General features: G+C 39.4%; 1 protein-coding gene across 2 annotated transcripts in view; it reads right to left on the bottom strand.

The window, feature by feature from the left end:
- The window catches only part of ATRX (ATRX chromatin remodeler), a 66,165-nt gene that overhangs the window by 31,271 nt on the left and 19,238 nt on the right, over positions 1-15,656 (bottom strand). For both annotated transcript variants that reach the window (XM_068205198.1, XM_068205197.1), the window contains 4 exons: positions 13,731-13,840; positions 11,605-11,672; positions 7,663-10,610; positions 5,123-5,201 (listed from right to left, as the gene is read on the bottom strand). In XM_068205198.1, the coding sequence (XP_068061299.1) occupies positions 5,123-5,201; positions 7,663-10,610; positions 11,605-11,672; positions 13,731-13,840 (3,205 nt within the window). The remainder of the gene's footprint in view (positions 1-5,122; positions 5,202-7,662; positions 10,611-11,604; positions 11,673-13,730; positions 13,841-15,656) is intronic.

The following is a 15,656-nucleotide window of genomic DNA, read 5'->3' on the forward strand; positions in this document are numbered from 1 at the left end:
CATAGTTCAGGATGGGAAAGCTCTCACACCAGTCAAAACAGCTCAAAAGCCATGGACCTGAGCCACAATCCAGCCTCCACTTGGGAATGGCAAAAGAACAGGGATCTCTCAAGCAAAACTTCCTGTACAACAGAAAACTCAATTGTTGCTTGTATGGAGCACTATAAAACAGGCTTTTAACAATCAGTATTTCATTTTCCAGCCTGCAATGTGTCCCTAAGACATAATTATTTTTCAAAGGGACTCTTCCCAAGCTATCTTTCCTGACACTCCACACAGTATTTTCTAATTTTTAAGCAATAGTGTAGTTTTTAAAAACACTCTCACACTAATTTATATTCAGTTATTAAAAGATGGAAGCAAAATAGTTTAATAAACATTTCAAATTGTTCAGCGAGTCAGACCATCCATCAGCATCCGAAACATACCCTCCCCCTCTCTCTTGAGAAGAAAAAGCTGATTAAAACTTTACCAAGCAGTACCCTTGGAGAACTTTAATTCCACATCTATCAAGACATTGCAGCATGAACCCAAAGAAAACTTACTAAAGTCCACAGATAAGTAACATCCTCTTCCAATTGCTTTTTGCATTAGGTCATCCCAGAGGATATTTGGAAAAGGGATTCAAGGTTTGGTTGATTATTGATTTTTTTTAAAAGTCAGCACACCACACGTAACAGCAACAGAAATAAACAGCTCCTCATATAAGAAACTCAGACTATATTTCTTCCATCTCTTAATGGTCAGAATTTTTTCTTCAAAATGAAACTGCTTGAAATGTCACAGGTTGGATTCCCTTTAACAGCTTTTAACATAAATTATTAACCTTGACTCCTACTCCAGAAAATGCAGAGAGCAGTGGTCTGGCTACTCTTCTTGCTGAATAAAAACCCAGAGTTTTGGAAGAGAAAAAACTAAAAGATCTGAAAAGAAACTGAAATTGAATCCTGAAAGTCTTGCCTTTGACGTATTTTGGCAAATGCATGAGCAAAGTTAACACAGCTCGTGGATGCAATACTTACCTCTATACAAGTCACCTTTAAAAGGCTGACTTTGGTTCTTAGCAAAACAAGCCCTTCCATTTAATCTGTTCTTTAATGAAGTATCTATTTTTCTAAGAGCTACAGGAAACAGCAAATGTATCTAACACCTAAAAAGACCATGCACAAGATCTACCATCCATCAAGAGAAGATGCTCCAATTTTCCTATTAATCAGCAGCATAACCAACAACCAGATTGGGCAAACTGATTTGTTTCTAATTATTTATAATAATATTGATTAAGAAGCTTTTGCTATGATGGAAAATAAGTCCTGATTTTTTGTCTAGAATAAAGACTTAACCACTTGCAACCAAATTGAGATGGAACTGTTTGTTAGTGAGAAAAGCTGCATTTTCTTCAATGCATTTACTGGTATGTATTTAGGCAAAAAAAGTGAGACATTATTAAGATGTTCAGGATTTAAAATATGCCCATTTTTAATTAACTACATATCTGATAGGAATGATAAGTGTAAGCAACATTAGACCCAAAGAGATTAGGCCTTGTAAATGCATGTTGACAAATGACTGATGTAACAAATGGTTTACATGAATTATTATAAATTGAGTACAGGACTCTGGAAGCTGGGTTTAAATTAAACCACAATAGATGTTGACCAGGATAACACATCATATTTCTATTTTATGATAAAACCCACTTAAAGTCACCAGGTTTCTCAGCTAAGAAACTTCACATGGTAGCTTTAAAATTTTAGTATTTGCATTAATAGCAGCAAAAAACAATCTATGATAGTGTGAAAATTCCCTCCCTCATATCCTTCCAGAGAAAACCATGGAAATCAAAATGGACTGTAATATTTACTCAGGTCAATGACATCAAAGATTCTTGGCCATTCAGATGTAACCGTTGAGCACCAGCAAAGGATTTAATTAAGAGGCACAGAGAGACAAATGACCTCCAGCACACAGTTTCAGGTAGTAAAAAAATAAAGTAAAATTAAAATAATATTAAAAAATCCCTGCACTGATCTGCTGTGACCTTGAGCATGTCATGTTGCCCCACTCCATCTTATCTAAACTTATGGTGACATTTGTATGAAGAGCACTCTCCCAACACACATTTATCCAGTGCCTCACAGAATGGGGCTGCAACCTCAACCAGGACACACTAAACCAACTCTAGAATAAAATAATAGCACATATGCACAATTTTGTATCAACTGGCATTTAAAGATATTTCCCCTTTGTAAGAACAACCCCAGCAGAATACATTTCTAAACAATGAATTGATTACTATGGATTTTTAAATTGTGCTAAAAGAAAAGAGTTTTCACAAGAGACAGACTGGAAATAACCCAGGGGTTGCTTGGTTACACTGCAGGACTACTTTAAAAGCTCCTTCAGACTTTGCAGCAGAACTGGAACAGCAGGTGCAGCCTCTCATGATGTGGAGTTAAGCCCCCATGGAAATTTGCACCATTCTTGTTCAAGAATTTTGCAGTGCCAATACAACGAGATTGTTCAAAATCTTGGTGAGACAATGCTACCACGGTAAAAATCTTTTTTCTTAAAAAGCCACGATTTTAAATCTGAGTTCACAATTTTGATGTTTTATTACCAATTAGATTACATCAACTCACACTCAGTGTTCATAAATACCTACTAATTATATGTAGAAATAAGGTTGCCCAATACAAGCCCTTGGGTGGTGGAAGATGGTGGGATGTGGCTAATAAAAGCCACCAGAATTCCAGCTAGAGCACTACTGGTTTAAATTGGCCTTCAGGACACTACCAGAGAATTCAGAACCCTTTAAAATATATTTTAAGACATTATTATTTGGATGAAATGTCATGTCTAAAAAAATGAGTGAAAACTGCCAAACACCTTGTTCTAAATACTGTGCTGTTTTTGTTGGAAGAGGCTGATTTTCAAGCTGTCAGAGTTGGATTAAATTAAATGCTTGGACAAGAAAAACGTTTTACAAAAATTTATTGTAACCATCAAATACTTAAAGGCATTCTGCATTTAATACACTATTAACTTCTTAATAAACAGAACTACTGCAAACATATCAAACAGTACCATTTAAAAGATCAGAAGGACCAATAATAGTTACACAACAGAAGATGAAAGCATACAGCACTGTATAGCATAGTATGACCCACTTGGATATTGCATTTTGGCAAAAAAGATGATTTCAAGGCTATTAATATTCATGTCATGCACATCCCCAGGTATGCAAATAACAGAACATCTAAACTAGAGACTTGCAAACAGGAGAGTTCCCACACTACAAACACCCAGCAGGTACCAGGTACCCTCTTTGGCCTGGAAGAAAATAGGCAACTTCTCTGAATCAGTAGGTAAACTATTTAAACACTTTGTGTTGAGTAAACAGAAGAACAAGTTTTTAATTTCTTGAAATTTGTTCCATCTTTTTACAATTTTTAGCTCTGATTTTGGTGCCAAGTACAACACATGATGAAGGTAAAGTCAGACTGCATTACCAGTTAACATGTCTGAAGGTTGACAACACTGTTTATTGACAAAATACCTCCCCATGTCATGAATAGATGTTCAAAAGGTGCCCTAAATAAAAACTTAACAAAGAGGCAGCTTCAAAACAAAGTACAGAAACTGATTTTTAAAGCCCAAATTTATATTACTGTTTGTTATCAATTAGGTTCATTTATTTCCCAATACTCTAAATCACGACTGAGTTCTGTCAGAAACGTTTGTGCAGTGAATACTGAACTCCTGACAAAGGTGTATTGGTTTAGTTATCAAACAGAAACTCACCAAAAAAAAAAAAAAAAATTAAAACAGGACTGAAATTAAAGCGTGATTTTAAAAAATCTTGTTATACCAACGTTTACATGTTCTGCTTATGACCCTGTGCTGTCAAGTCCCTACAAAGCATCTTTCTTTAAAGAGCTGAATTACTGGGTTAAATTTGATGACTGAAAACACACAAGAACTAATTCAGCAGCAGCATTTTGATGCCAAACTGAGGTCCGTAAAGGATATAAGACAGTGTTTTTCAAATTTACTTCAGCCACATATCAAAACATACAACTCTGTGAAACAAGGATTCCATATTCTAAACTAGTAAGGCTCAGAAGCAGAAAAAAACTCCACCAGCAACTGGTCCCACACATGCTATATGGCCAAAACAACAAAAAAAAAATCAGTTTCTGAAACACTGTATAAAAATTTGTTGAGCAGCTCTTCAGTCTAACTACAGTAACTTCCAAAAAGAACCTGTGGCTCGGAGTTGAGTGACACTTCATGTTGTGCATTTAGGAAATGAAGCTTTTACATTTCTAGGCAGGCTGATTTTGATAGCTACAATGGTACTGGTAAAATATGACACGTCTTAGCTAACTGTATCTTACAGTAATTATTTTTTATTGAATTTCAAACTGAAGCAATACATATAAGCCACAATTCTGAAAATATCTATGCAAAGACTTAAAATATATCATTAGTCTCTTTGATACCAATTGAGCCTATGCACAGTGCTTGTAGAATCATGGCCTTATCTCACATTAGTCACTTCAGGTACTTTTTAGTGGATTAAAACTCAGTTGAATTAACAGCTGAAAAATACCTAATATGGTTGTCCCCACATTTGTGCTTTCTCTTTATTGAGAAAAGGCGTTTCAATTAAAAAAGCATATTAAGCAACAGTAATAACCAAATTCATTCTGAAAATATTGCAGCACTGCATACTGCACAGATGCAAACTGTCCCCTTCTACTCCCCACAACTAGCTGAAATTCACATTTAGCACAGCAGCTTTTGACCTGCCTGTAAGATCCTTGTCACCCACCTCCCACGTGCACCCAGAACCCCAGTGGGACAGTGCTGCAGTGCTTTTGGAACTCCCCCTAGCCAAGTGTGTCAGCTACCACTTCTAAACATTTGTTTTGCATTCCTGGCTCTGGGCCTCTGCTTGCTGGCCCCGCGTTCACACTTGCAGGAGGCCCGTGAGCGAGTCTTTACCAAGCAGGCAGCCGTGCTTTTTACCACCTGCTTGCTCCTCCGTTGCGCCGGCTTGTACCCACACCTAGGCTGTGTTCTAATCGTTTTTAAGTCCTTATGGAGGGTATCATACCTATTCTCAGGGTCGTCATCATCATCATCTTCATCCTCCTCCATTGGGATAGTCCTTGATAGAGCATCTCCCTCATCTCCTGAAAAAAAGCCCAACAGAAAACACTTAATACGTGTAAATACAACAATAAATTACACATGACAGTACAATAAACAACACAACACATGAACTGCATCTCCATCAACAATCCCCATTTAAAAACAGCTTGGTGATACCACTTTTCTACCACTTACCTGTCTTGACAAATAAAAATAAATCTAGTTTCTTCAGTTTTGCTCGCTACGACACACAACTTGTAACTCGTTCCTGATTACATACTGCGAATCTGGGATTTTACACCAAAATGTAAGAGACTAAATGCTCTACTCAAGAACCAAAAATAAGTTCCCTAAGAAGTTATTTGCTCTGTCAGAAGCTCCACGAGTGAGTTTGTGCAAACTGAAAAGAAGGCACAAACAAATACAGGACAGAACTGCTTCCCAAGCCCGTGGGTTGCCCTGCTGCCAGGAGGGAAGTACTGGAGAACATCAACCCTTCCTATTTTTGCTTTCACACTATGAGTGTGTGTAAAGAGCTGTATTTTGAGAATCCCATGTGCTGTCCTTACTGCAAATATCCAAACTCAGCTGCACTACGTGGCACTGTCTCATGTACAAAGGATATCAAGACCAACAGTGTAGGACACGTGACAGAGAAGCAACAGCACAGTGTGAGTCCTGCCCTGGAGCTCCTCTGCACTCTCCTGGCTGGACTGAGGAATTTGATTTGTTTCTAACACATTCCCAGACCTCTCTCCTTCCTTTTCTCTCTTTTTCATCTTGCATGCAAGTCAGACAAATCTGCTAGGTAGTGAAATTAAGGGAAAGAAACCTCACAATCCTAATGAGCTGAGATCCCCTCGTTGATAATTTCTGTTTATTTTATATCTGTGGGGACTGGAGCACTGGACTACAACTAGGCTGTAAGGGGCACACTCCAAGGTGATCACAGAAAGTCCCTCATGTAGATAAATAAAAGTAGCCTGTTGGCTAAACCAGATCCTGAGTCCCATTCGATGATCAATCTACAATACACAGCTTATTCGGACACAGAACAGACTATTTTATTAATTCACCTATTAAACCAAAAGCAAACTGCAGACAAAGGCCACATTCTTCTCCTCTGGAAATACACTAACATAGGCAGAATTTCACAGAATCAAATGATAGCTAAAGTGGAAAGAGACATCTGGACATGCTCTACTCCAACTCCATCCTCAAAGCAAAGCTAACTCCAAAGTCAGGTCAGTTACCTCAGGGTCTTGGCCAGTCAAGTTTTGAGCATTTCCAAGGACAAAGATTCTGAAGTTCAAGAGGGCAACCAGTTCCAAGCTTTCACCATGCTCAGTGTAAGAATACTTCCAGTATCTGTACCAGTTTTCCTTGATAAATGCTGTATCCACTGCCTCTCATCCTTTGGGCACACATCCAGCTCAGCCCCCCCTAAAACTGCCTGTGAGGTGATTCGCAGACAGAAATTCAGACACCCCATTTTTGGCATTCTGTCTCCAGTCTAAACCAAGCCACTTGTCTCTCCTGTCAATCATGCCACACCACAATCTTGTTCAGTTTGTAACCTGCTATCCATCTCTCAAATAATGACCCAATCTTTCCATTGTGACCTGCAAACGAAACAGCTCCCAATGCCTCAGACACCTTCTGATATATTAAAACCACCTTTCTCCTCTTGGGCCACTTCAATGCCAAGTCCATGAACTGTACATGAGCAATTCCATTTTAAGGCATTTTTCACTGATGGCCCAGTGGTGCTGAAAACTGTCACTGAATGCCATCAGTTATCTGTCTATAGGAGAGTTTTAACGGCTGTGGCAGCGACCACATGCAAAAAAACAATTCATTACTATGCAAACCATGAATTATCTGCAATCTCCCCCAGCAGTGACATCACTAGGGAAAACACTGATAACGCAGCACTTCCTGAAAAGCCCCGTAAGTGCCAGTATTATCTGCACAGACACAACGTATGAAAACAGTGGCAGATTTCTAAGTAGCTGTTCTAAGCCTACGTGGCTCTTGTGAGACATAAAAATCATCTACTTGATTTTCAAATGTGTATTACAATACCACAGGTCTCCAGCATCACCTCCAGTGCACGGACAGGAGGTGATAAATTTGAGTTCACATTATCTACTCCTTCCAACCAGCTTCTGCTACGTAGTCCCAGGGCAGGCGAGGCAAGGGCCAGGCGTTGGAAAGCTGGACTGCAAGGCAGTACCTGTTGTAAATACTGCCTGGAGCTTCCAAAGCACCTCCATTTACAGTGAGATCATTTTTTTCAAGACACAAGCTGCACAAACTGAAATTGTGGAATCTCACAGCCACAGGATAGTTTGGCTGGAAGGGAACTTTACAACGTGCGCTTCCAAATCCGTATCAGAAAACCTGCCAGGCTGCAAACATTTAAATGCATAATTACCAACTGATGAGTGTTTTTTGCTTCTAGATCATTGAATGTCACCCAAATTAAGAAATTTTGCACACCTGATGACTGACAAAATCCTGCATCAGCAGAGAGCATCAAGCTTTCGGTCACGGGCCTGATCTTCTGCTCGTCGCTGCTTCCATCGCCTGTGGAATTCTGATCATCATTTTCTTCCTTGTCAGACGGGGAAGAGGAAGTGACAACCACCTTCTTTTTTGCCATTTTCTTTTTTAAGTTGCTCTTTTTACTTTCTTTTACTGATCCTCTTTTAACCTTTTTCTTAGTGTCTTCATAAGACTCCTCATCAGAAGAGGATGAGTCATTCTGTTCTTTCTTGGAAATCTTCTTTTTGTGGCTTATTTTCTTCTTTTCTTTCGTTTCAGTTCGTTTTTTATGCCGCATGGCATCATCATCAGAACTCTCCTCTTTTTGGGGAGATTTCTCAGTATCAGAGGATAAATCCATGTGTACTCTTTTAGCTACTCTCTCTCTCAATTTTCTCTTTTCTGTAAACACGGGTTCCTTTTTAATTTTGTCATTTTCAGAAGAATTGCTACTTCCTTTCTCTGGAGATGACTTATCAAGATCAGAAGAGGAATCATCTTGTTCTTTCTTGAAACCTTTCTTTTTCAATTTTTCAGTCTTTGCTTTGCTTTCTGATCCTTTTTTGTTCTTGAGTCTGTCTTTTGAAGACTCCAACTTGTGCTCTTTCTTTGCAGATTTCTCAGTACTCTCAGAAGAAGAATCATCCTGTGCCTTTTTCTTTTTCAAATCCTTCTTCTTAACTTCAGGACTCTCCTCTTTTTCCAGTGAAGACTTCTCAGCATCAGATGACTCATCACACTTTCCCTTTGCAGATTTTTCTTTTGAGTCTCTGCTTATCTTGTCCTTAGCAGCTGACCTCTTACCCGTTTTTTTATCTTTAGCAGACTGATTAATTTCCTTCTCTGCAGGAGACTTCTCAGCATCATCATCTTCAGAAGATTTATCTCTCTTCTTCTTCAGGTTTACCTTTCTCTTACTGCTTACTTTTTTCCTCTGCTCTTCTTCAGAAGAATCATAACTATCATCTTTTCTTGAGAATTTTTTCTTTGATTTCTTTGCAGCCTCAATTTTACTCAACATTTGTATCTCTTTTTCCAACTCAGAATCATAGTTTGAAGAATCAGAGTAGTTTTGTCGTTTCTTTTTAGCGGCAGCAGCATTTTTAGGTGATTTGCCTCTTTTAGCATCTAAATCTGAACCGGAACTGGAACTCTTCCTTTTTCGTTTCCCATTTTCATCCTTTACTGGTTGACTCTTTTGAAAATCCGAAGTCTTCTGATTCTTTGCTGGTGCTTCACTGTTGCTCTCACTGTCTGAGGAGCTGCGACTCATCATCCCTGCTTCTTTAAGGACAGCTGGCACCTCATCGGAGTCTGAGCTGTGATCTAAGTCATATGGCTTTTTGGATTTGGAAAGTTTGCTAGGACTGGGACCATCAGCAGCGCTGTCAGAAGTATTTCTTTTATCGTTTTTCCTCCTGGTTTGCTTGGATGGTTTCCTCTTCTGTTTTTCATTGCTCGTGTCATTGCTGTCCTCTTCTGTGTTGGATGTCAGGGGGCTGATGTCCGTAGGACGCCTCAGCGGGGTGGTCTTGACACGCGGCGACCTCCGGAGATCCGAGTCCTCCACGGGCACAGCGTCGTTCTCCATGGAGGGCTCGCTGCCAACACTGTGGTTTTGTTTTCCAGAATCAGAATCTGCTGCCCTAGGCTGAGATGGATCAGTGTCTTTAGATGCATCAACATCTTTAGATCCATCAACGTCTTTAGATGCATCAACGTCTTTGCTCTCCTTTTCTAGGCTGTTGTCTTGATCGTCAGCTTTAATGGTGGATTCTGAAAGAGAAACTGGAGTCAATTTTACAATCAGTTCTTTTGTTCCTTTAGCCGACGATTTTAACTTGGTACCACCTTTGGTATCTTTCACAGGAGTATTCACTTTTGTATTTGAATTTGGAGCCTCATGATCTGCTGCTGTGTTTCCACTGTCCTGCTCATCTGACGGCATCTGAATCTCCATAGCAGATTCCAGAGTCTCAAAAATATCTTCAGGAACGGATGAAGGGATGGACACAATATCCATGTCTAAAGCCTCTGTACTGTTGGGCTCATACTGCGGTTCTTCATTTCTGCCAGACTTTTTCTCTTCCCCAGGAGCTGCCTTGTTATCGGTCTGTTCCACTGAGGGAACACTTTGATCCATGGGCTCATTGTCAGGCTGCTCCGACACGACTTTTTTCCGTGTCTGTGTGGCGTCATCCTCTTGCAATGCCACATGTTTCTTTCCTTCATCTTTTTTCAACTCATTTTTTTCTGACCTAACCTCGGTTTTTTCCTCTTTGGTATTTTTATCTTTGATTTTAACATTCAATGCTTGAATCTCCAGGTTCAGGCCTTCTTCTAGTGACAGATGAGCTTTTTTCATGTCACTCAGCACAGATTTAAAAGCTTTCAGCTGGCACAGTTGCACAGCTGGGCTTATTTCTACATTTTCTGCAACATTTTTCAGAAAGCTTACAAAGCTAGAATTCAGATTTGTTGTAGTTTCAATCAGTTTTTTTGTTTTCTTAAGCAAGTCTTTTGGCACCATTAGTGCTTTATAAGAGTATGTTAGTGAACCTGAATATGAATTATCTATTTTTTTTTCTTCCCCATTACAATTTGCATTATTTCTCTTTGGAGAAAACTTTACTGTGTGGTCATATATTTTACTTTTTTCATTTTCAACTTTCATCTTTTTTTTGTTTTGTTGAAGTAACTGTTCTAAATTTTCAAAGACACTGTCACATGCAGTGACCAAGTCCAACAAAGGCTCTGGGTGGCAAATATAGCAGTGCCACTGGTTATTTTCATCCAGGATAGTCGAGAGCTCCTTTCGGCCCAGGTTGCGCAAAATGCACTTTTTACAGAAGGCGTTATGGCAAAAGTCACAGCAAATCAAATTTCCACCTTCAGCACACCACCTGCAATGAAATTGAGAAAGGTAAGAGTTTTGTCTCCACGCCAACAAGGTGATATATTATTAAGTTCATAAATTTAAAATTTCAGGTGATGAACAGGTATCTGTTAGTTGAAACCGTTAGTGAGAGCATGTCTGAAAAGCTCAGTGGAGAACTGCAAAGTCAGAAAATTCATGTTTTATATTAACAGCTCACAAAGCTGAAATGGTCAGTAATTTTTAAACAGAATTTCAGCACTGATTTCTTTAAAGAAGAGAAAAAAATTAATTAAAACTTATTTTTCCTGTTTCTTCTGAAAATCTGTGATTTATTTTACAGCAAAATTAATAAGCTTCTGTCTTTCTAGTCTTAACTAATATATTACTACTGCAGTACACAAAGACTGAAAAGTGGTGGACAATAAGCTCATAGAAACCTCAGACTGCACAATTTTTACTGAATTACACATTTAGATATTTGACATGAGGACAGAGAAGCTCTTTGGTATTTCAAAAGTGGGAGATGCATCTGGAGAACTGTGTTTCTCTGGCTCATAAAGTTTAGAATGTCAGATTCTATCCCCATCTTTAAGGTGTTAGGAAGGTGGCATGTTATTTAACTAGAAATGTGATATCTTACAAGTGTTTGTTATTATATTTCTTTAAAAATGTTTTCCTGTTCATTACTAAAACAATCAAACAGTTAAAAAAATCCTGAGGTTCAGTATTTCTTGTTGACAAATAACTGTTGATTCAGCTCTTATGTACTTGTCTTTACTTGTCAATAATGTCACAACTGCAAGAAAAAATATCCCCAAACCAGTAGAACCATGGGTGTTACTTCAGTTTTTGTACACTTTCCCATTTTGCACACACTGCAGTTTTTGCACACTTTCCCATTTTGCACACACTGCAGTTTTTGCACACACTGCAGTTTTTGCACACTTTCCCATTTTGCACACACTGCAGTTTTTGCACACTTTCCTATTTTGCACACACTGCAGTTTTTGCACACTTACCTACACTGTTCATCCATCCCATCTGAATCACGACTGATGTCATCACTCATGTAATATTTGTAGCAAGTCTGTAAAGAGAGAGGACAAGGAATTCTTTATTAAATCTCAACTGGGATTCAGCAATTCCTTAGATTTCAGCATACATTAAAAGCAAGCCAGCAAAAGCAGCAGCTGTAAGGTCTTCAGCATTCTAAACCTTTTACATTTGTTTAAATCTAAAAAACATCTTCCATAGTCCCAAACCATGACTTATTTATATGGCTCAAGGTCTGTTTGAAAATTAAATAGGCTTTTGTTTCATAGCTGCGTATTTGTGTATTTTAGAACATCAGCTGAATACTTTTCTCCAGTGTGAATGTTTCTTCCATCTATTTCCGAAGTAAATCAACACCACATCCTCCCTGACACAATTAATCCCACATAAATTACAATTTTCAGCTGGATGCTCCTTATGTTACCATGTGAAGCCATAATAAGGCTTTAGATTAAAAGCCTAATAAGATCTAGAGCCTAATAAGGCTTTAGATTAAAAAGTGTGCAGCATTTATCATGATGTTAACATCCAAGAATTCCACTTCCAGATGCAAACAAAGCACCTTCATTTGAAAATTTGGTAATGGTAATAAAAAAATACAAATGACTCAGCTAGGAGTACTGATGGCTCCAGCTGCTGAATTGTTGACACCAAATTTTGAAGGTTTGGTGTTATTTTTTCCCAGCTGTTACTGAAGAATGTTCTCCCAGACTTGTAGCTCTAAACAGGTATTAATACAATTCAGAATGCAGAAGAGGCTTCATCACCTGAACTGACAATGATGATGCCCCATTATCTGGAACAGACTTGCCCATCTGCTCAACTAAACCATCCAAACAACCAAAATCAACATAAAACCCCAGTAAAATCTGATGCTTAGACACTTGATGGAATATTTACAGTCAAAGGGAAACAGTCTCAGGCCTGGGACTTTTACCTAAGCAGGAGAAAAATAAGGGCAGAACTAGGCACAGAAATAGTGGAAGAGCTGGAGATGAGGGGCTTCCATTCCTCCTTCTCACATTCCCATAAGGCCATGTTCAATGAAATAAAACCAGAGAAAATCAAGGGGAACAACCCTTGATGTAATTCATGTAGCAGAGCTCCCAATCAAAAGCTGCTGTTGAGCCCAACAGCCTGACCAGGTTACAAAAATGACCCAGGTCACTGGTCACACTGCAGGAACACGGGTGTGGCAAGGCCAAGAACACAAAGTGGGACTCCAGTGGAGATGGGAAAAGGTCACCTTGTGAGCTGATTTTTGTAAAGCACATTTTGTAAAAGAAACAAGTCAGAATGCAGAGAAGAACCAGCCTAGATGGGCATGGCTGAGTCTGTAACACTACTGAGGAACTGGGGAGGAGGAGGAGGAAGAGCAGGGAAATGCACCATGTACATTATAACACAGAACTGTACCTCTATCTTTAGAAATATAATTACAAAATCTCCACCACTACAGAAATATGCAAGAGAGATCTCTGCAGCTCTTTGGAAGTTAACAGAGGTCTCCACAGCAGGAGGCAGGGACATTTCCTTCCTGCCCTGTCCCACCTCTTCCCTCTGCTGCCAACTCAGGGCCTGTGTGGAGCCACCAGGAAGCCACACAGCTGAGGACTCCGGTCATGGACTAGACCAGCACTGCAAAGCTGCCATAACTTAAAACAGTCCAGAAGCTGGCAGAAACAGAGATGGCTTTGAAGCTGCTTTTCTGCTCCTTATTTCAGTGCTGCTTTACATGGAATGCTTTACCAGGAGATGCAGACTTGAATCTGTTCTTAAAATACATTATGAGTAGGCAGAAATTTCAGACAGATCGTTTTACATTAAAAATTCACTAAGATTATATCCTTAAAGCTGTAGAAGTAAATAACAAAGAAAGTACCACCAGTTTAACTGGGATATAAGAAAAAAGGAATATAAATTCATAAGTATATTTGCCTTTTATCCCCTCCTTTTAGTTTCCTTAATTGTAACAGCTAATGACTGAAAACTTTGTTGACTAATGAACAAGAATGAATCCCACAAAAATCCCACCCAAAGCAACTGATATGACATTTTGAAACAAAAACAAACAGAACTGTTTACCACATACCTTACAAATAAGCACTTTCAGTGTAGGGTGTCTATAGATTGAATCCTTTTGAAAATGGTTCACCTGCTGCCCACAAGCTGTACAGCTCACAATTCCATGGAGTCCTTCTTCTATGGAGAGGATTACAAACAACACATTAATTGTTTTCATTCTTATTTAAGACATCTGTATATACCTACTGCATTTTCTTGCAATATTCTGGCCTGACAGGTTTTCATAGGCCTTTGTTTCTGCACCACCCAGCACCAGAGAAATCTTTCTGTAACCACTTGCCATTTTAAGACTGAATTTTCCCCTGATTTCGATGCTGCAGTTGGACTCAAGATACAATTCCTTCCCTTGGAGAAGTGGGTTAACTCATCACCTCATGAAACCACACCTAAATTAGAGTCATCACTAAAGTTCTTTCAGAGCAGCTCTGATATTCTGGACAACATTCCCCATTTAATCTTTGCTCAACAAAGATCACTGCAATATGTGTTTGTATTATGGCGTTTCTTTCACAAACAGATTTAGGTTCTCAAAGAAAAACATAGAAAACTCTAACAGAAAATGCAAGTAATCCTTGTAATAGTGACTGAAAAACCTTTTCTCACATTTTGTTCCCTTCTCGCCGGTGGGTTTTGGGTTTTTTTGAAACTACACTTTTGCTGTAATCCACATGTTCTCCCCATGCTGCTGACTGCTCCCATGGTGTGAGCACCACTCTGCTGCTGCATCTACATTTGGTTAAAAAAGCTTTTTTTTAATGCCAGTGCCCCACTTCACTCCAGAAGGGGTGAACTTGGGCCGGGCAGGCTCACCCCATGCCAGGCTCCTAATTAATACTCAGAGACCTTTTTGTTTTCAAAGCAGAAAAAGGAAAATCATTGGTGAAAGTTCTGCACTTCCAAAAGGCCAATTTGGGATCAAGCAGATCCAGGTTTGATAAGAGATCACTGAACTGTGACTTGTCCTTTGCTGTCATGCTCAGTGATTAAGTCAATAGGGAAATTAACTCAAACAGTTGAATTTCATGATTACGATCTGAGTACAGACTCTGTATTTTTGGGTTTTTAATTAAATAATCACTACCCCAGAATCAGAACCAAGCTCCAACACCAGCATGTTAAGGAACTGAATGAACATTCTCAAGACACAGTACAAGCTCCCAGCAATCTGCTGCTGGAGCACAACCTCAGATGGCTCAGGGGGCAGTGAAACATCTGATCCACGCTCCTAATTCAGTGGAATTCTGGATACAGGATGTGTTTGCACCCTCCAGCCATTCCTGACTGCATGTCCTGCAGACCCTGTGGACCTGCAAGCCCCTCTCAGGAGCTCCAAACCAGCTCAAAGCCCACTTTCAAAGCTGCTGTGACCGCGGGTGAACACACCCATCCCATCACACTCCTTGGGAAAGAATCCCACATTCTGCAGCCTGACACACACCACAGTCCTTAAACTGCTGCAGGAATCACTGAGGGGCCCAGCCAACCCAGGGAGAACATGATATTCCCTGCCAAGCCCTGAACCACTTCCTCTTTTCCACAACCAAGGGGAAGCACTGTGGCCTCCTTCCTCAAACCTGCAAGCTGGCACCAGGAAAAGAGAGAATTTATGAGGCAAACTTTTGTAAACCATGTTACTACTAGAAATGATGATGGGCCCAAGAAATTAAACTACCACTAATTCATTATTAGTAAAAATACAACCACACAGCAGACACAAAACTTGAAAATAATGACACAATGCCTCTTACAGTCTTATGTAAGAGCATTTGCATGCTAGAAAGGCAGGAGTTCTGCTTCTACCTCTGTTTCTAATACACACAGGACATACAATTCCTACTACAAATGCAAATATATATATATATATATCAGGCATCGTACATGAGTAACCAGTCCAGATACACAAAGGAAGGCCTGCAAATTCCCTAGGGATGGA

The sequence above is a fragment of the Anomalospiza imberbis genome, chromosome 14 (assembly GCF_031753505.1).
Source record: "Anomalospiza imberbis isolate Cuckoo-Finch-1a 21T00152 chromosome 14, ASM3175350v1, whole genome shotgun sequence".
In the NCBI taxonomy this organism is placed as follows: Eukaryota; Metazoa; Chordata; class Aves; order Passeriformes; family Viduidae; genus Anomalospiza; species Anomalospiza imberbis.